Source organism: Pelodiscus sinensis, chromosome 1 (genome assembly GCF_049634645.1).
Source record: "Pelodiscus sinensis isolate JC-2024 chromosome 1, ASM4963464v1, whole genome shotgun sequence".
Lineage (NCBI taxonomy): Eukaryota > Metazoa > Chordata > Testudines > Trionychidae > Pelodiscus > Pelodiscus sinensis.
The window spans coordinates 224,866,773-224,888,864 of record NC_134711.1 but is presented as its reverse complement, the minus strand read 5'-3'; the positions used below and the strand labels follow the sequence as shown (position 1 = coordinate 224,888,864).

General features: G+C 41.7%; 1 protein-coding gene across 6 annotated transcripts in view; it reads left to right on the top strand.

Annotated features, from left to right (window-relative positions):
- LOC102454764 (cohesin subunit SA-2-like) overlaps positions 1-22,092 on the top strand; it is a 108,635-nt gene that overhangs the window by 33,745 nt on the left and 52,798 nt on the right. For all 6 annotated transcript variants that reach the window (XM_075916025.1, XM_075916026.1, XM_075916018.1 and 3 more), the window contains 3 exons: positions 8,988-9,086; positions 10,484-10,563; positions 21,263-21,370. In XM_075916025.1, coding sequence (XP_075772140.1) covers positions 8,988-9,086; positions 10,484-10,563; positions 21,263-21,370 — 287 coding nt within the window. The remainder of the gene's footprint in view (positions 1-8,987; positions 9,087-10,483; positions 10,564-21,262; positions 21,371-22,092) is intronic.

Sequence of the window (22,092 nt, the reverse complement as noted above, 5' to 3'; positions counted from 1 at the left end):
TATGTTCCTTCCCATTTTTGTGGGTTGGGGGTGCACCCAGTTCAGAGTCATTTGGGATATAGATCTAGAGACATTTGCCTAATAATTTTAGGGCCCAAATTTAAGCAACCACAGAATTGTTTTAAACTACAGAAAAATGTAGCTTCGATAACCTGAGGCATTCTAAATTTTATAAACTACGCGCGGTCACACTTTGGGAGACTTTAAAAAAAGGCTTAAACACCTATTTGATCTTCAAAGACCTATTGGAATGTTATGACTTATTTTTCCTTTGTGATGCCATTTTGCACAACCAGTGCAGATTCAATGCTGGCTTAGAAGATTTTTCCCACATGCAACTGGATGCTCCAAATCCATGCCTCTTAGTGGTACTGAGCAGTGTTCCCTCTAAGCTGTGCAACAGCACAGCTTCACAGGTGATTCATCAGCCCTGCACCTCTCACTGGGTGGGGCTGATTAATCACCCGAGGAGTGTGTTGCCCAGCAGCTTAGAGGGAACACTAGTACTGAGTTCAGAATAAAAAAATGAAAAGTCACTCTGTGCCCCAGTAAGACTAGTGGAACAATGCCCCAAAGGAGTAATTTTCTGGAACAACTTCAGTGGTTAATAATTTCTAGAAGATGGGGATAAATGTTGCTTTTTTACACTAATTTTATAAATATTTTAGGAAGTTTGTTTGTTTGTTTGTCCCGAAAGATCTCCGGAACGGTAAGAACTAGAAACACAAAATTTTGAATAGATACTACTGATTTCCTAACTTAAATAACTGAATTGGTTATATCTCGAAATCAGTTCCCCCATTGGGCCCACTGATGATTAGCTTTTAGTAGTGCTTGATCATGGGCATTTGTTGGACTCTTCTGTTAAGCGTGTCACATAAACTGCAACTACGGGATCCTTTCCCTCTGGCTATGAGCTAAGTAGTTCATCTGTTATCCACTAGGCTTCTTTCAACGCTCTTTCTTTTATTTTATCACACAAAAATGGGTATTATAATCAATAGCGTTTTGTAAGCACAGCACTAGCTATGTTAATTTCTTAAAGTAATATGATAAGAGAAAAAGTATTTCCAATAAAATATGCTATGTTAATGTAATTGACGTAGTTCATTCATCACACCTTTTACTATATTTTCCCCGGGCGACGCCGGGTATTTCTGCTTGTACAAAATATAATGCAAAATCTGGTAAAATATACAAGAAAAATCACTATAAAGTTAACCCCTTTCTTAAAGAAATAGCAACTAATTTCTCAAAATTGGGTGCCTAATTGGGCACATCTACACTACGTTTTACTTTCGAAAGAAGATATGCACATTTGGCGGGAATTTGCATATCTTCTTCCAATCACTTTTTTAAAAGTTTTTTTTTTTGTTGAAAAAGCAAGTAGTCTAGATGTGGTTCTTTTGAAAAAACCCTCTTTTTTCGAAAGAACCTTCTTACTCAAAAATTGAGGTTTATAGGTTCTTTTGAAAAACATTTCCCCCCTTAAGAACCACTTCTAGACTGCTTGCTTTTTCAGAAAAAAACTTTTGAATAAGCAATCGGAAGAAGATATGCAAATTCCCGCCGAATTTGTATATCTTCTTTTGAAAGTAAAACGTAGTCTAAATGTGCCCTCAGTGGCGCTTTGGTGTCTTCAGTGGATATTTGGTTGCCTACATGTTGATCAGAAAAATTAGATGTGGAAGAATAGAAAAGAGCAGGGGAAAAAATTCCTTCTGGAGGTGAGGGGGTGAAGGCTAAAAAATGGAGAAGAGCAGGGATTGGGTAGGTGAAAGAAGTACATACACTTGAGATGTCTGCATGTGTCAGCCTAGCTTTGGAGTTGCACGGAGAGTTGTCTGATTCTTATGTTTCTGGAATATAGCATTTTCATTTGAATTTCTCTTGGAATAAAATGTGTTTCTTGTGGGAGAAAAATTTCAAAAACAAAGACTGTCTTCACAGCCTTGCAAAACGAATTTGAGATTATCTACTCGGTGCTAGAGAAGAGCTAAGTAGATAGACCCCCTGTGCTGATGAGGAAGCTGAAGCATAAAGATAAAATTATTCTTTTGCTGCTTTGCATAGGAAACGTGGAGGAGTTGGGAAAAGAGCCCAGACCTCCTCTTGACATCAAGCCCTGGGTAGGGATGTGGACTAGTCGACTATCCGATAAGCAAATGCTTATCGGATAGTTGACACTCTAGTTGACTAGTTGCTTCCCCCCACCTTATTGCCTCTTTCAGAAGGAGGCAGCAAGGGGGGGGGGGATGAAGAGGGGGTGATTCAAAGTGGCAGTGCTGCACTGTCTCTTTGAAATGCCACATGCAGCCCCCAGCTGGCCCCCTGCTCCCTGCAGCATTTCAAAGCGGCAGTGCTGCTTGGAGCCCAGGGTCAGCTGGGGACTCAGTTGCTGCTTTGAAATGCCATGGGGAGTGTGTGGTCAGTGGGGAACTTCTGCAGTCCCCCGCTGGCCCTGTGCTCTCCACAGTTCTTTCGCCTTTGAACTGTAGCAACAGCCCCACTTGAAAGGCAGAGGCACCCTTATTGACTAATTGACTAGTCAATGCAAATTGCATGTGGAAACTGCTGCCAGGTGTTGTGGAAATTCACATGTATGTCCTGCAACAGTGTCTCTGTAAACCTGCCCTCCTCTTACACAACTGATCTACTCCCTGCTGGTCTTCTTCTGAGTCCTATTTGTTGATTTTTCTGGAGAGAAAAAATGTGTTCACTGTGTTTTATTTTGGCAGTGTTATGGGAGAGCGTGTTGGGTTCTTTTCACAGACCGGCAGTATTATAAACTTAAGTTCCCGTTGCAGACTCAGATAAACTAAAATGGTGATTCTGGTGAGGGGAAAAAAGAGGACTTTATTTGTATCAAATGATGCTGAGATCATTTGGGAAAAAAATTAAATAATTGAAAAAGTAGTGGGGGATTGATAAACACTCTAATGAATAGGAAAATGGGGCAGGAACTGTGACTTAAAACAAATGGAAGAAATATAAAGAAGGTGATACAAATAATGGTAGTGGAGATAAATGGATTATTTATTCTTAGTCCTTAGACATAGTTTCTTTATCACATATGCTCAAATAGTGCCTGACTGACAAGTGCAAATGAAAGTGATTTCTCTCTGTGTTCCACTTGATATCTGACCATTTGGCACAACTGGCACAACTTAAATGTAGCACAGATGTAGTCTATATTCAGGATTAGAGTCCAGGAATGGAACACAGTGGGTGGCTCAGGCCAGGATTAAAGTACAGTGGCTTTTCTGATTGTGTTTATAAGTTTGTAAAGCTCTTGTCTGCGATGTGCCAGGCAATAGCTAGGGATAAGTAATAAATTTGGGCTCTCATCCTGCAAGAGACTTTAACAAGTGCGGCAGTCCACCTGTGGAAACAGCCCTAAATTTTAAAGCAGTGATCACAGTTCAAGAAATGTGCCTGATGACCGTGGGACAGAAGGATAAATTAGATAATTTGAAAAATCAATGTCTATATCCTTTAGTAATCTTTCATTTTATATTTCTAACTAAAAAGCTCCTTACACAGACTCATTAGTTAAAGCATGGCATCCTTTGCATCTTAGGGAAGAGAATGGGAGGTTTGTAGTAATGGATAGTCTGCTTGTGGGAGGGAGGTCTGTTCTTCTCAGGTTTCTTTTATTTTTTTTTCTGCCATGTTAAAGGGAGAAATGGAAAAAAACAAACAAACCCAAAAGCCCTCCATAGCACATAGGAGATGAGACTGATTACAAGAACTGTATTATTACAGGGACTCTGTAGATATTTTTTCCATGAGAGTGCAGCAGAATCAGTGAATTCTGCTTTAGAGCCCCAGAATGACTGTCTTTTAATATTCTTAAAGGTTTTGACATTTTGAAGTTGCAGCATTACACTTGTGCCCTTTTCCCAGACTTTGCAATGCCTCTCACAACTAGTGATGTGAGGTGAGAATATTCTCGGGAGAATATTCTCAGAATTCCTGACTCACGAATGTTCTAGAAAGTTCCGTAACATTCTGGAACGTTCTATAACATTCTCAAACTATCTTGAATGATCAAGAAAGCTCTTTAACATTCAAGGTGTTCTAAAAGTTGAATACAATATATTATTTCAAAGGGAAATGAAAAATTAGAAAATTCTAAAAAATTCTCGGGAAATAAGCTTTTGGAGAATATTCTCAGAAGAGAAGAACTAAGCCTAAAAGTGATGTGTGGGATTATTTCCTTCATAAAACAGTTAAAGACAAAGTGTTATATGAATGTAAGTACTGCAAGGCTGAATACATCAGAAATGCAACAAGGATGAGAAAGCATATTTCCAGTTGTTTGAAGACTCCTGCTTACATCAAGGAAAAGGCAACAGAATTCTCAGAGTCCAGAAGCAGATCACCTCAACCAGCAACTGCATCAGCATCTATAGAACACTGTGATAGTGCTAGTGAATTTACATCACCACCTTCCACATCTAGTTCAGCCAAGGTATGTCACTCTGTAAGTCGCTACTTCGATTCTATGAATGAAACTGAAAACAAAGTTTTGGATTAATTTTTTGCATGAGCTATATTCTCATCGGGGTCGCCTCTTTCACTGGTTGAAACCGAAGATTGGATTACTTTCATGAAAAAATAAGACCATCTTACAAGACGCCATCCAGGTACACACTTTCTAACAAACTTTTAGAAGATGAATATCAACGTGTTGATGCTCTTATAAAAACAAAAATTTCTGAAGCCTCTTCTCTTGCACTACAGTGTGATGCTTGAAGCAACCGAAGAAATGAATCGGTTATAAATTTTATTATGTCAACACCCCAACCAGTGTTTTACAAGACAGTGGCAAACGATGTTGAACGCCATACTGCTGAGTATATGACATTCCGTATGGAAGAAATAATGACAGAAATAGGCCCTGAAAAATTTGGTGCCATTGTAACTGATAATGCTGCAGCAATGGTGAAATCCTTATCAATGCATAACGAAAAATACAATCACATTGCTATGTACACTTGTGCTGCTCATACACTAAATTTGTTATTTGGTGACATCAGTAACTTAAAATCTGTCCAAGAAACTGAAGCAACCTGTAAAACTATTGTGAAGGAAATTAACAAATCGCAAGTTTTACGAGCTCATTTTACTGCATTTCAAAAAGAAAAATCAAACTTGTGCACTTAAATTGCCAGTTAAAACTAGGTGGAGTTCCCTTTTATATTGTTTGAAAAGCTTATTGAAATAGAAAAATGTCTTAAAATGCCTTGCTGTCCATGAAGATTTACAGACTAAACTGAGCAAACGTACCAGGAATTCAGTCCTGGATGAAGACGTATTTTGGGTACGGGTCCAAAAACAGCATGCACTGATAAATCCTGTTGTTAAATGGATTATGCTGCTTGAATCTGACCAGCCAAAAATGAGCAAAGTTCCTGAATGTTTCAGGGAATTAAGCAATCATTTTGATAGGCTACTTCCTGAAAGTCCACTTACCAAACAAGAAAAACAGGATGTGATGAAAAGTTTTGAAAAAAGAAAAGATATGTCTAAAAGACATTCACTATGCTGCAAATATTCTAGATCCAAAATCAATGGTGAGTGCCTTACTAGAATGAACAAATACAAGGAACTGAATTCATCGATAAATTAGTCACAAGAATGTATGGCACTGATCACTCAGCAAAAGTCATTGCAGAGCTTGCAGAGTATCATGCTAAAGAAGGTGTTTTTTTTTGGAAAATCATATGTAACAAAATCAGCTGGCTCAGTAGATTCAGTAACATGGTGGAAAGGTATATGCTATGGATCAAAATTAGGAAATGCAGCGATCAACATATTGAATATGCCACCAACAACGGCAGCAACTGAAAGAAGTTTCAGTACGTATAGTATCATTCATAATGCAAAAAGAAACAAGTTAACACAAGAAAGGGCAGGCAAGCTGACATTCATAGCCCGTAATATAAAGCTTCTTAAAAACCCAAATGATGCTGTGTTGAAATCCCCAAGAGAAAAAAGGAAACAGAAACAGAGAAATGAGGAAGAAGAAATTGATGATGCTGAAGAGAAATAAGAAGTTGAAGAAGAGGATATAGAAATATATGGGTCAGATTCGGAAAGTGCAGATTCTGATTAGACTTGTATTCAATCCAGAAAGTTAAAAATATTTGTATCCTGCAACAGAAGATTCGTAATAAAAGTTCTAGTAATTTAAACCTGTCTTTTTTTCTTTACTTTCCCAAATTTTCATTTTAACTATTGGAAACTTTTTCAGGATTCTTGAAGTTTTATTAAAGAAAGACATTATTATAAATAGTAAAATTCTTTAAAAACTATTTAACAAGTATTTAAGAGAAAATTCTCAAAAATTCTCACATTGGAGAATATTCTCGAGAACATTCTTGAATATTCGCTGAAAATTTATTCCCAAGAATTTAACATCACTACTCACAACCATTGTAAGTAGCGGTATTGGCTTACAGAGAAACAAATGAGGTAAATCTTTATAACGCCCATAAATATTTTGGTCTAAACCAACTATATTTGTTAGCCAAATACAGAGGAGAGCCTGAGAACTTGTCTACGCTGAAAATTTGTATCATGTTAGGGTACATCTTAACCAACATGAACTCAGATGTGACTCAGTACTCAGAGTAGGTAATGACTGTTGCAGTTTACCAGTATGTCAGGAGGTTGTGGTTAACCCTAAGGGCATGTCTAAACACATTCCTCTTCTGAAAGAGGAATGTAAATGAGCCAGATCAAAAATGCAAATCAAGCGCGGATTTACAATCTCGCACTTCATTTGCATAATTACATGCAAGCGCTTTTTCAAAAAAGGGTTTTTCCAAAAAGAAACCACAGTCTAGATGAAAAAAATCCCTTTTTTTGAAAGAACTCATACTCTGAAAAAATGAGGAGTATGGGTTCTTTCAAAAATAGTTTTTTTTTCCGAAAGAACCCCGTCTTGACTGCAGTTTCTTTTTCGAAAAGCCTTTTTTCAAAAAAGCGCTCGCATGCGATTATGCAAATGAAGCACAAGATTTGTAAATCCGCACTTCATTTGCATTTTCGATCGGGGTCATTTACATTCCTCTTTCGGAAGAGGAATGCAGTTGAGACATAGCCTAAGAGTGAACCTGTTGATGTGATCTATTAAACCAGGCAGCCTATGGCTGTTTGTATCAGAAGTAATTTGTCAGTGTGGACTAGGCATGAAAGAATCTAAATGTTGTAACATAAAACCTTTACTAGATACCATTGCATCAACTCAAATGCTCTCATACTGGCTTATACTGGTTTAGTATTCTATAACATATACAGGCAGTCCCCGAGTTACGCGGATCCGACTTACGTCGGATCTGCAGATACGAACGGGGATTTTCTCACCCAGGAGGACTGGAGCGTCCCGCCGCCCACCTCCTCCGGGGCGAGAAAAGCTGCTCCCCGTCTCCCTGGTCTGCTGCGGGAGCCAGCAGACCAGGGAGATGGGGAGCAAAGCGGCGCAGGACCCGGGGCCAGACCCGCGGCGCTTCCAGATCAGCTGGAAGCGCTGCGGGTCCGGCCCCGGGTCCTGCGCGGCTTTGCTCAGCGTCTCCCTGGTCTGCAGACCAGGGAGACGCTGAGCAAAGCCGCGCAGGACCCGGCCGGACCCGGCGCGTCCAGCTGATCTGGAAGTGCCGCGGGTCCGGCCCGGGTCCTCCGCCGCTTTGCTCCGTGTCTCTCTGGTCTGCTGGGGGGGACGCAGCTAGTGCCCCCCTCAGCAGACCAGGGAGATGTGGAGCAAAGCCCGGGGCCTGTGGTAGAGCAGGTGGGGTGCTGCCGGTTGGTCCCGCAGCACCGCTCCTTGGCGCTACTGGACCAACCCGGCAGCACCCCAGCTACTCTGCCCCAGGAGTCCTGATTCAGCCGCTGCTGATCAGTTTCAGCAGTGGCTGAATCAGGACGCCTGGGGCAGAGCAGCTGGGGTGCTGCTGGGTTGGTCCAGTAGCGCCGAGGAGCGGCCGCGCTACTGGACCAACCCAGCAGCACCCGAGCTGCTCTGTCCCAGGCGTCCCCAAGTTAGCCGCTGCTGAAACTGACCAGCGGCTGAGTACAGGAAGCCCGAGGCAGAGTTGCTCTGCCCCGGGCTTCTTGGAATCAGCTGCTGATCAGTTTCAGCAGCAGCTGACTTGGGGACGCCTGGGGTTCTTAAGTTGAATCTGTATGTAAGTCAGAACTGGTGTCCAGATTCAGCGGCTGAATCTGGATGCCAGTTCCGACTTACATACAGATTCAACTTAAGAACAAACCTACAGTCCCTATCTTGTACGTAACCCGGGGACTGCCTGTATACATTTTAGTTTTTAATTTGGCCCACTTACATCCCCAAAACTAAGTGACTCTAAGTTGGCTTAACTCATATCTGAGGAAATTTTTGCAAGAAAAATAAATAGCAGAGAGATATACGATGGCTTGCCATAAGTGTGCCTCCCTGGCTTCACCTTCTTACACTTTGGGCATGTGAATTACATGACCGTGGACTCCTTGCACTCCCGTTGGTAATTGTTTGTAAGTCTATGAAAATGTAAAAAGAGCTTAGGCTATGTCTGCACTACCAGGTTTTTTTGAAATAAGTTATTTCTAAATAATAACTCCCCAAATAACTCTTTCGAAATAAACTCATTCTTCTTCACAAACGGGAGTTATTATTTTGAAATAACAGACCTTGTTAGTGTGGATGCTCGCCTTGTTATTTCGAAATAAGGGGAATTATTTTGAAATAGCTCTTCAGTGTAGACATGCCCTTAGAGATCACCTCTAATTTTGGCCCATGGTATACTATTAGGCATATGTGACATAACTACAACACTATCTGCTAATGAAGATTGAGGCAGTTTTTGCTTAGTCTATTGTAGGTATTTATAGGGCTCCCATTACCACAGGACGAGCATCAAATCATTAGTAAATAGCATTAATGCCTAAGATTAGTCAATGTTAGTACATTGCTCTTTGTCTTCTAGCAACCCGAAGTGCGGCTGAAGTGTCTTCTGGGACTGCAAGGAATTTATAACAGAAAAGAACTGGTATCTAAAATGGATCTCTTTACTAGCAGATTCAAGGTAAATGAATTTACCATTCTCTATTTTAAAAATCTGGATTGGTTAGCCACATAGAATCTCATATTTTGAGCAGAGTTTGTCTCTTACTCCCTTGTATAGGCAAGGGTTATTGGGTGGCAGAGTTTGTGGGACATTTCCCTTCATTCATGAGAACCTTTTGATTTTGCTTTGACTAATGATTACAGTGATGTTAGCAGGTCTAGCAGACTGCCATGTCTAGCCTCTTGGCCAAGATTCTTTTGGCAAGATGTAGTGAGCATCCCATAGACTCCTTTGTCCCTCTCAAAACTGGTTTTCTATGTTAGATGTTGGATTGGGTGGTTCAGCATAGACTGCTATCAGAATGTATGACTTGTTGCTGAATGTATGACTCTGAACCTTGCAGAAAGATTTCTTATCCCCAATCCAAACAAGTCAAATGTTAGGCAATAACTGAATACCCTAGGAACATCTTTTGGGGGATCTGTTGTGTCCCTAGAATACTGCGCTGATCATGTTGTCACATACAGGCTAGTTCAGGCAGTCAGGACTCCGCCTTTTAATGTTACCTTTGGTTCTGATTTCGTCAACCATTACTAATTAGCCAGGGTTGAGGCTTGCCAGTACTAGAGTAAAAAAACCCAAAGTGCTGCTAAAGTGGTGTTGTGACTCTGTAGGTGGCACTCTCCCTTCCAAGAACTGAACCAGTGCCCCAGCTAGTTCATACTCTACTGCTGAACCCTAAAGGTATGGTTTTTTGGATGACATGTACAACCAAGCACTTGGCTCTCCATGGCACTTTTTGAAAGAGGAGGGTTATAATTCTCATGTTTTAGCAGTGTTTCAGTCTGAGTAAATAAATTCTGCCTAGCTGAGTTCAATCCGTATTTTAAACATTTTTGCAGCAGTCCTCTGTACTTTGACCCTAATCTGTGTCATATTGCTGTGTGCTATTAAAGAGGGTGTCATCCAAGATCCACTTACCTAATTTCTCAACTCAGATATGGAAAAAAAATTCTAGTTGACATAACCCTGCTAAAAAGGTATGTAACATTTGTAGTTTGGAACATACCCTGATTTAGCATCTTGTTACTAATGTGGTTTGGCAAATTGTTCTTCGTTTTACAAACAAGTGTCCAATCATTCTCAATTTATAAGCAGCAGCTAGTTTCTTGTGTAGGTACGCTTCAATCTGCACAAATTTCACTTTAGTCAATTAATTCAAATAAAAATGTAACATTTTCTTTTAGAGGTAGATAGGACAACTTGGTGGTAAGCAAGTTGCCATATGTTGCTTAGGAAATAGTCATTACAATATAAATATGCCTCTTTGTTGCTAGTGGAGGTGATCTGCAGAAAATATATTTGTCCAGAACTCAAAGGATTGCACCTTTTAATTGTCATTTTATATCCATTAGGATCGAATGGTGTCCATGGCTCTAGATAAGGACCACGAAGTAGCAGTTCAAGCCATGAAACTCTTGATGCTTATAGCACAGTAAGCAATTTCTTAATATTCTGTATTGTTTTATTGGCAAGACCCAGATCTAACTCATTGGGGAATCCTCCTGTTGCTGATAAGGAGCTCAGAAACAGTTGTCCCCTGCAGCCCATGGGTTAAAGAGGATAACTAAGTTAAAAGTCTGTTCTGATGTTGTGACCAAAGTCAGAATGGTACTTAAGAAATATGGTTATCCCAGAATAGTGAGATTTCTATTTCCCTTTTTGTTTTGCATTTTTTATTTGTATACAGCCTGTCTCCGACTTACGAACCGGTTACGGACCAAGCAATTGGTTGTAACTCGTTTTTTTCCGTAAGTCGGCCCCCATAGAGTTACACGTGACCACGCTGTTTGTAAGTGAGGATCGCGTTCATAACTCGGGATCCGCCATTTATGACATTTTTGGTCGTAACTGCGAATGGTCAAAAGTTGACCGTTGGCAACTCGGGGAACGGCTGTACAGACTGCATCCCAATGAAAATACTCTTTGGCTATATCTATACTGCGCTCTCTTGCGCAAGAAAATATGCAAACGAGGCAAAGTGGTGAAGATCGTCGCACCTCATTTGTATACTTAATAAGCTGCCATTTTGTGCAAGGGGCTTTTGCACAAAAAGGAGCCATCTACACAGATCCTTTTTGTTCAACCCCCCCCCCCCCTCTTGCACAAGAGCCGTTCTGCCTGAAAAAAAACAGCAGTATGTCTGTGTGAGCTGGGAATCAAACCCTTCCTTCAAGTACACATATACCCATAATTACAGAAAGCCACAGGGAGAGCTGTACAACTTGGATAGCAACTGTTGAATTTCTGAATCTTTGCATTACTTGTACCAGAATAATCTTGTGCATAACTGATAATTATCTCATTCACCACTCCACTGACTTAAGTGGCATTACTCCATTACACCAGCCTATACATGAGAATAGACTTGGGCCCATTGTATACTTCGTTGGTGACATAACTTGATTTTTTATGGGAGATACCATTGTTTAAGTGACCCTAAGAATAGGTGGGTTACTACTGCTAATGTAAACAAACACAACAACTACTTCGTATGATAGTTGCTTCCCCATATTGCATAGATATTTCATTGTACTTTGTTACAGCAGCTATGTACATAACATGTGCCTGTGCTAGGAGGAGTAACACTCCATTGTTAAAATACAATGACTCTTTAAACCAGTTAAGGTTGCTCTTGTTCTATAACTGAACCAACAAGCGCTATATTAGCACTGCAGCTGTTTAGCTTCTCTGACTTTATTGTTGGGTTCACATGCTCGCAAAACTCCTGAATGCTAAGTATAGTCAAAAAAAGTTTATCAGTTGTCTTTATTTTTAGGAAAGCCTTATCTAAACAAAGTTTAAAATTAGATTTCCAGCAATGAGCAATTCCTCAGAAGAAGTTTTCCAAACAACACTTGTCCATCATAAAACATATTTCCTCGTAAATAAAATGAGTGCATGTTTTTATTTATTAAGCCATGGCAGAGGTCCAACAAACACATACTCATTGTCTTTGTTTCTGCTCCATCTGTTGCAGCGCCAACAGCGCTTGTAGTCATTCTGAGCCCTGCTGATTTGGTTTAATTATTGGGAAGATGAAGATGGGAGTTGGGGACTGAAATGAATTATCCAGAAATCCAACCAAGAATCCTATCTTTCGCTTACAAAATTTGTACTGTCCAGTCTAAACATGTTGGGTGAAATATTGCACTCTCTGTGATAAGGAGTCACCCTGTGGCTGTGATATGGTTGCTTTGAGAGCATGTCTCAAGATGCCTTTCCAGCAAGGGAGATGTTTCAGAAGTGATTGCCATCATTCCAGGAGCAGGAAAGAGCTCAGATGTATGTCTGCACTGCAAGTGGAGGTGTGATTGTAGCAGAGGTTGGCACACCCATGGTAGTTTTAACTTAGCGAGCTTGAGTAACAGTAGCAGTGTAGGTGTGGTGGCATGGGCTCAGCAAGGGCTCAGCAAGGGCTGGCAACAAGTGTACTTGCTGTGAACCCTGAGTATGTACTTGACACTGGCTTGTGTGGAAGCCCATGCACACAGAGAAACTGTAAATGGGTTTGGGAATTAAGGAATTCCAGTGAGTAATAACATAAGAGTGACCTGTAAGGATTAGATTTGTTCAACAGATTTGCTTCCTGTATGTGTTCAGTCGTATTTGCTTGCTTATTTGGTACAAAAATGTTCACCTCCTTTAGCCAGTTCAAACTTTTCTGTCAGAACTGGTTTCTCCTCTAGTTTCATCATCAGCAGTATATCAACTAAGTTCTAACTGGATGTACATCTGGTGAGGCCCAGAAGACTTTTTAGATGCTAGTGCTGCCAGTTAGATGCTGTTAGTTGATAATTGCTAGGCAGATAGCCAGTGACAAACTCTGATATTTCTAATTTATTTAGATGTACTAAATTATTTAAGCAACATAGTTTCCTACAGCTTCAAAGGGGTAGCCGAGTTAGTCTGTAACTGGAAAAACTTAAAGAACAACAAATAGTCTTGCCAGCACCTTAAAGACTAACAAAATATGTAGATGGTATCACACAGGACCCTCAAGCGGTGCACATGCCCGGCCTGTGTTGGTCACATTCTTATTTCCACCCTCCTTTTTATTCCTTCAGAGGTATATATCCACTTTTGCATATTGTATTAAGTAGAAGACTTACCTGGTGTTGCCAGGGGCTGGCCCAGGGGGCAGGGGCAGGGAAGGTGCCCTGCGGAGGTGTCTTGCCAATGCTGCCCAGGACCAGGGTCATGGAGGCCTCCTGCTTATGCTCCTTGGACTTGGGGGCAGAGGGAAGGGGCCAGGCCAGCCCCGGCAGCGCTCCCTGGGCCAACCTGGACAGGGAGAAGGAGGGCCTGGTGGTATTGGGGAGGGGACTGGAACTCAACTACCTAACCCCAGTAGTTTTTTGCGGGGGAGGCCTGTGGCAGTGATGCTGATGGGAGGGAGGCTGGGGGGGAGGAGAGAGGGGAAGGGGAAGGGCACTTACTGGACCAGTGGCTGGCAAGATGGTGAACTCAGTCCCCAGCTGGCCAATCCCTTCCTAGTGCGGCTGCCCTTACTGGTCACTCTGCAGTACAGCTGTGCCATGGGCTCACTTCTCTCAGTGGTGACTATGCAGTATAGCTTCTCTCTGATCTGCTCCCTCTCTTTCCATGTTATGGAAAACAATCAAATTCCAGGCGCATCCTGTTTTCTTGCCACAACCAAACCCTGAACTTGCTTTAAGTTAGGATCAGAGAAAGGTGCATACCAAATTTGGTGGTCTTACCGTTTAGGAAGAGTTCTTGAACAAATGGGCTCACAGGCAGAAGGACTCAGACAGATGCCTCTAAAATATATATATAAAATGCCAAACTCTGAGGGACTTCCTTTACTGTTTGTACAGCATACGAATGGCCATATTAGGTGAGACCAAAGGTCCATCTAGCCTAGTATCCTGTCTTCTGACAGTGGCTAATAACAGGTACTCCAGAGGGAATGAACAGAACCGGAAATCATCAAGTGATCTATCTTCTGTTGCCTGTTCCCAGCTTCTGGCAAACAGAGGCTAGGGACACCTTCCTTGCCCATCCTGACTAATAGCCATTGATGGGCCTATTCACCATGAACTTATGCAGTTTTTTGTTGAACTTTGTTATAGTCTTGGCCTTCACAACATCCTCTGGCAAGGAATTTCCACAGGTTGTGTATCGTGTTAAGTACTTCCTTGTATTTGTTGCTGTCTATTAATTTCATTTGGTGACCCCTTCTTGTGTTATGATAAGGAGTAAATAACACTTCCTTATTTATTTCCTCCACACTGGTCACCATTTTATAGACCTCATTCGTATCCCCCCTTAGTTGTCTCTTTTTCCTAGCTGAAAAGTCCCAGTCTTATTAATCTCTCCTCATATGGCAGCCGTTCCATACACCTAATCATTTTAGTTGCCCTTTTCTGAACCTTTTCCAGTTCAAGTATCTTTCTTGAGATGAGGCGACCACATCTGCACATAGTCTTCAAGATGCGGGTGTACCATGGATTTGTGTAAAGACAATATGACATTTTTTGTCTCTGTCATTATTTACTGATTCCCAACATTCTGTTTGGTTTGCTTTTTTGACTGCCTCTGCTCTTGAGTGGATATTTTCAGAGAACTATTCGCAATGACTCCCAGATCTCTTTCTTGAGTGGATCTCATCATTTTATATTTATAGCATACAGCGTGATGGGAGCTTGATTGGGCCTTTAGATGCTATCATAACATGAATGGTGCCACAAAACATTAACCAGGACTGAGAAAAGATACAAAGCTCTGTAGATTAAAATTAAGAAGAAAATAGAGTGGGAGGAAAAACATGAGCCACAGATACTTGGTAGAAGTGAGAAAGCAGTAATTCTGAAAGAGATCCAGGTATCTTAGTGGATGGCAAATAGACATGTGACTGCAATGCAAGATGTCAGTAAAAAGGGTTAGGAACATTTTAAATTGAGTTATAGTGACATAAAACAGTAATACAATGTTCCCTCATTATAGTGCTTCAGTGAGTAACTTGGATTATTGTGTTCATTTCTTTTTGCTTGACTACCAGAAAGAGTAGAGGGAGTTCAGAAAAGAGGAACAAAAATGATTGGGTAAAGGTAGGAGATTACTGATTTGGAAAGGGAAGTAGCTGGAGGATGTAAATAACAAGGGAAGAATTATTTTGGTCCATGTCAATCTGGATATAAATTAGAAATTATGAGACTAAGACTATGCCTACACTATGAAGTTAAGGCAATTTAAGTTATGGCAACATTGAGCCATCTGTGTAAACAAACTGCTGTTGCATGTGCATACTATGCTCTTCGTGTTGGTGGAACACATCCACAGTAGTAGCACTTCGATTGATACAGAGAGCAATGCACTGTGGATAGCAATTCCTCTTTGCAAATAGCCACAGGGTGTTTTTGGAGGAGTTAGCAATGCTTCATGGGTCAGGAACAGTGTCACTTGATGAAGGTTTCTCAATCCCATTATTCCATGGGCATCCTATTATGTTTCCAGCCACTTTTTAACTGCCCTGGTAACCTGTGAGCCAGCCATCTGTGTCAGACTGCATGGATCTTGCACTGCAGTATGGAATTGTGCTGTGTGTTAAAAATCCTAGGCTCTAAGGGGAGTTTACTTGGAGCCTATTCACCACCACCCTTGCGTCAGCCCCCTCCTAGTAGAAGTGGCATGTCCAGAGGCAAATATTTGTGTCCATGCCCTCCTGCTGAGTCTGCCTCCACTCTTTCATTTTTACACATCGCTGCTACATGTCCCTATCATCGCCCTTCTCTTCCATGCCCCGAGCAAGTTCCTGCAGCTGAAGCTGAGCTGTGACTAGGCATGTTAAATTGTGCTTAATCAGCTAATCGAGTATGGAATTTCCATTGACTATTCAATTAGTCGACAAGGGGGAGGGAACTGCAGAGCTGCAGTGGGGGGGACCAGGCGGGAGCCAGGGCTGCATTTCTTCTTTTTAAATGTATTAAGAGCTGCCAGGCTCTTAGTACATTTAAAAGACAGAGATTTTTAATGTAGGGTTTTTTTTTTTAATGTAGGCTTATTTTTTTTTTAAGTTTTGGAATACAAATAATTGCACATAAACAAGAGATGATGCAGTCAGCCCATGTGCAATCTCACCGCTCATGTTGAGAAGGCAGTGGGTCTTTTGTTTCCAAAGTCATCTCATGAAATGTAAAATAAAATAAAAGATGTGAAGTTTCCCAACTAATGCTGGGCATCCAGAACAGATAGAGTCTTTACTCTCTCCTTGGCATAACCTGTCTTCCTTCTTCCTTGCCTGTGCACACTGACACGAGGAGACAGTGATACATCATGGCATTGGTATGTGGAAAGCCATGCTTATTTTTAGGCATCTAAATACTGGCAGGCACTTCTGGCTTAACCTTTATCTGTCACTTGGCATTTTGAGGGCTGTAAATTTGCAGCAGTAGTATTGCACTACATGAAATATTCTTTGAATGTGCAATTATTGGCTTATAGGTACAAAAGAAATGCCCACTTCACTGGAGAAATACTTCTAAAACTGCCATGGTAATAGGTGTAACTAGGTATTGCCCTTTGTAGAGATAAGTAGTCTTTGAACTGGTCAAGTATCTTTCAAGTGGAAACCTTGGCATCTTAACAGTAAGCAACTGCTGAGCGCTGTGTAAAAAGCGAGCGAACAGATGCACATTGAGAACTTCTGTCTGCTTAATTAATGGATTTTGAAAAAGAATGCCATGCCTCCCTGGCATCCAGAGAGCATTCTGTACAAGGAGCCTAGGTCAAACCTCATCTAACAATTCCCTGATGAGGGGGAAAACTGAGTACAGAGTACAATACCTGGGGTGAAGTCCTGGTTCCTAGGACTTCACCCATTTTTAGTCTTTACTTCCCTTGACTAGAAATAGTTTGTGGTGTTTGTCCCCAAAGTGAGATTTATTTATAAGTGCACAAATATTTCCAAGCATTTCACCTATCAAAGGGATTTAGAAAATAAAAGACTTTCTGTAGTGAATGTAGTACCTGGCCCATTCTGTCACCTTGGAATATAGTGAAGAGAGTGAAGCTGAGTTAAGCTAGAAAAAGAAATAGCTACTTTTCTCAAAAACTGTACCCTCTCACTTCACATTGCTGCCCACAGGTGACCCAGGCTACAATACTTTCTTCTAGCATATGCCTTTTGCAGTTTGATCACAGCTTTTAAAAAGACAGAGAGAGAGAGACTTGCAAATAGAGAGAGAATATACATTAGGCAGTTTCCTAGAAAATAGGGGTACGTCTACACTACAGCGCTAATTCGAACTAACTTAGTTCATTCGAACTAAGCTAATTCGAACTAACGCGTCTAGAACTAAAAACTAGTTCGAATTAGCGTTTTGCTAATTCGAACTAGCATGTCCACATTAAGTGGACCCTGAACCGGGCTTAAGGATGGCCGGAAGCAGTGCCGGCAGGGTATCAGAGGAGGACTTAGAGCGTGGAGATGCTGTCTCAGGCTAGCCGAGGGCTGTGCTTAAAGGGACCCGACCCCCACCCCGGACAGACAGTTCTCAGGGGTGCCCCGCTTGCAAACCAGTCCTGGCTTGGAGTGCCCGGAGTGCCCACACTGGGCACATCACAGCACTCGGCCATCAGCCCGGCTGCACTTGCCGCAGGCTGCCATCTGGGGAGAGGGGGCAATTGGGGGGCTGCAGGAGAGCTTCCACCCCCAGAAGCCCACAGAGCCAGCCCAGTCCTCCCCATCGGGGGCTCGTACCCCATTCCTCCCTCACCTCCTTCCACTTACCCTTCCCTAGCCCCTTTTCTTGATGTACCAAATAAAGGACAATTGTGTTCAAAAATGGAATCTGTCTTTATTGAACAAAACTGGGGGAGACTGGGAAAAGGAGGTGGGAGAGGGGAAGAGAGAGGCTGGGAGAGGGGAGGGCAACTACAATGATCAGGGGTTGGGAACAGGTTCCATATGAAGAGAGGCTAAAGAGACTGGGACTTTTCAGCTTAGAAAAGAGGAGACGGAGGGGGGACAGGATAGAGGTCTCTAAAAGCAGAAATTGGGTGGAGAGGGTGCATACAGAAAAGTTCTTCATTAGTTCCCATAAAGAAGGACTAGAGGACACCAAATGAAAGGAATGGGTAGCAGACTTCAAACTAGTAACAGAAAGTTGTTCTTCACAAAGCAAAGAGTCAGCCTGTGGAACTCCTTGCTGCAGGAGGCTGTGAAGGCTAGAACTAGAACAGAGTTTAAAGGGACGTGAGATCAAGTGATGGAGGTTGGGTCCATGGATTGGTATTAGCCAGGGGGTAGGAGTGGTGTCCCTGCCCAAGGTTTGTGGAATGCTGGAGAGGGATGGCACGAGACAAATGGCTTGGTCACTGTCTTCGGTCCATCCCCTCCAGGGTCCCTAGGGTTGGCCGCTGTCGGCAGACAGGCTACTGGGCTAGATGGACCTTTGGTTTGACCCAGGACGGCCATTGTAAGCTCAGGGCTCAGGGTCGGGGGTCTCAGTGGACCCCCTTGATTTTCATGCACACCTGCTCCTGGGTGGCCAGGCTGGCAGCTCTCCTGCCCTAGACAGCCACTTTCCTGTGCCTAGTGCGGAGATCGTGGACGAGGTCCACGATGTCCGCACTAGCCCAGGTGGGTGCCCGCCTCTTGCGGTCCCGGGCAAGCTCCCGGGAGCCACCAGCCTGGTCCCGGGAAGAGGGGGAGGGCTGGGGGGCATTGGGTGGCTGGCTCGATTCGTGCCAGGTGCAGGGTCTGCTGGCTGGGTGCTGGCAGGCTTGCACCTGGCACAGGAACCGTAGCCAGCCTGGGCCCCTTTAAGGGGTCCGGGGCCGGGAGGGGGGCATAGAGTTTCCCTGGTGTTGGCCAGAGTGGCCACCAGGGAAACCTGGGGAGGGCTAGCCTCCCACTAGTTCGAATTAAGGGGCTACACACCCCTTAATTCGAACTAGCTAGTTCGAACTAGGCTTAATCCTCGTAAAATGAGGTTTTCCTAGTTCGAACTAAGCGCGCCGCTAGTTCGAATTAAGTTCGAACTAGCGGAGCGCTAGTGTAGCGCCTATGAAAGTTAGTTCGAACTAACGTCCGTGTTTATAGAGGACTTAGCTTTTGTTGCTATAATAGTGAATAAGCCTATTTCACCCAGTTCTCCATATTTTTTCTGATACAAAGCTGGATGAGCAGCTGTTGCGTTTGTAAGTGCTGTTTAGTATGTTCAGTCCCATTGACACCACAGGATGCAAAAGTAAAGAGAAGGTGAATGTCACTCAACTACATCAGCCTTTGTTATTAAAATTTTAATCCTGGTTCCACAGAATACATAGCTGGGTGCTCATGTGCTGTACAAAACTACACCACACAGGAGCTGCTTGAATCATATTTGTATGTAGTTCATTTTAAATTTTTCAAATATGCCACTGAATAACTTTTTCATAAATATATTTTTCACTATTTCAGCAGTCCTAAAGATGGCTGAATAATTATTTGCCACCCCCCTAAATGCCACTTTTCCACTTGGCAATGCATTTATTTAGTGTATAATTTCTATTAAACACGTTCTAGTCAATATTTACTTGGCACATCATCAACATTTTCACTATAAAAACCTGTTTACTGTGCCGGTGATCATTATAACCAAGTTTACTTGAGGGCAACCTAGCAGGAGAGAGAACTTTCATTAAAAATAGCAGGGAACTTTTCAGCAAAAATATACAAGTAGTGCACAGGGAAATAAACCATAATGATCAACTTATGAATGTTAAGACCTTGTTGCCTCACAGAAGTGAAAAGCCAACAGAGAGCATGCCCTCTTTTCAACTACCCTGGGGCTTCCAACCAATTCTTACTGTTTTAAACCACAGCCAATGTTTATAGATTAGTTTAAGAGCTGTTTGTCTTTTTTTTGTTTTGTTATAATCTCCCACAAACCTTCACCCAGTGTTTAAGTAGTGGTTAGTGAGAGGCATCTGTTTCTAGTATTTACCTGCTAGGGAATAGGATTTGAGGGTGCCAGAGGCTTTCTATTTTGAATTTGTAACTTGTCACGGTGCTAAATGCAAAGGCAGTGCTGATGGCAAAAGAGCTGGTAGCCAACACAGAAGAAGAACAATGTGTTACTAGGATGTCAATCTCAGCAGCTGCAAAATTGAGAGTCTTGTTAGATGTTGTAGTAGCCCCTTTATCCAGACAGTTTTGTATTAAAAGATGTAGCCTCTTGGAGGCTGATAGCAAAGCTATTTAATAAATTAATAACCCCACTACAAGTGTGCTCTCTGCCCCAACTTATTTAGCTTACCTTCCCCCTACCATAAACTCCCAGAAGTAGAAGGGTCTTATTGCTCTTGTTCTGTTGACAGTGTTGTCCAATGACATTAATGCAGGAGTAGGAGCCTAGAATTTCTAAATTCTAATCTGAGCTTTAATCTTCACTCCCTCTGTAGTCTATGGCAAGTCACTCAAGCTTTGCTGCCTCAGTTTCCTTCCTCGGAAAATCGGGATATCATCTGGTCTCACTGGGTGTATATTGGAGGATGGATTATTATTTATGTGGTGCATTGAAGGTGTAAAGGGCTGTGTAAATGAGAAATGTCATTACTATGGCTGTATACTTATTGAAAAAACTGTTACTTTTTAGGTTTTCCAGTAAATAGTCCGTCTTTGGCATACCAATCAGTTTGCTATTGATCATGTTTCCTCCATGATTTTTAAAATGGGTTTCTGTATAAGTATATTGTTATATAGTATTGGCCTCTTGATTAAGTAGCTTTAAACAATTTTTTCTTGAAAAATACAGGATATTTAATCTATATTATAAATTTATATGGGAAACAATCCAAGATTAAAAATATTCTGTAGTGACTTTCCTTTTTGATAACTAATTTTTGAATTTTTTTGCCTTGAAGGCCAAAGAGCCTTAACCATGCTTTTATGTTAATGTTTATGCCGCACGGAGAGCCAAATTCTTCATGCCTTGTATGTTGTGTAGATACATCTCTGCAGTCAGTACAAAAATACTATTGCTCTGAGTATGTAGCATATCACGATTTAATTTGCAGAAACTGACAATATGAACTACAAGGCAGTGGAGAATCATGTCCAGTATTAGCATACATATAATCCTTTCTAGTTAAATATGCATAATTACTTATATTTTATCTTTGCACAGGAACTGCGAGGATGCGTTATCATCTGAAGACTGTGAAACCTTATTCCAGTTTGTTTATACCATGCACAGACCTTTGGCAGTAGCCGCCGGGGAATTCCTTTATAAAAGGTATCTCTGCCTGGATATTTTTTGCATATTTTCATTGTTTCAGAGTGAAAATGGATTTGTTTATGAGGAACATTAAACATTTATCTTTCAATTGGTGACTAGTCTCTGGAGGATACCAGATGTGCTTTCTTCTGCTGAATAAGTGGAGTGCGGTTATCTGGGGCTAACTGCTTCACTTTCCAGCCCCAGCATGTTAAGCAAGCACGAGAAATGTACAAAACTATAATAAAGTATAAAACAACTGACTAGTCCACAGGTATTATATCATGCCAAGGACTGTGCAGCCTTCCTTTCTACTTTTTCCCTGTTGTTTTACTTCTGATGAACTAGTTGATCACCTGGCATCTGTTGGGTTTTTTGTAGCTGTTTATGATTAATTGCAAAGGTGGCCTCTTCTCCCCCTGAAAGTTGTCTTATACATTGTAAAGGCTTTGAATAATGAGAGAGCCCACAGATGAAAAATCCTCCCAATTTTCAGTCAAATCAATGAAATATAAAATCTAACTTCCCAGGTGTAACTTTTATAAATGGGTCTTTATGACAATGGATGTGGGAAATGAATGGAACTGCCATGCTACAAAGGAAATTAATAAATATTTTGTATCTACAGCTTAATGAAATTCTGTGTTTTGTTTTAGCAAAAATTGTTGAAAATACTTTTGGCAAGGCTTTGAAGAAGCAATATTAAAAGTTGACCATGATTATTCATACCTCTTCCCCCA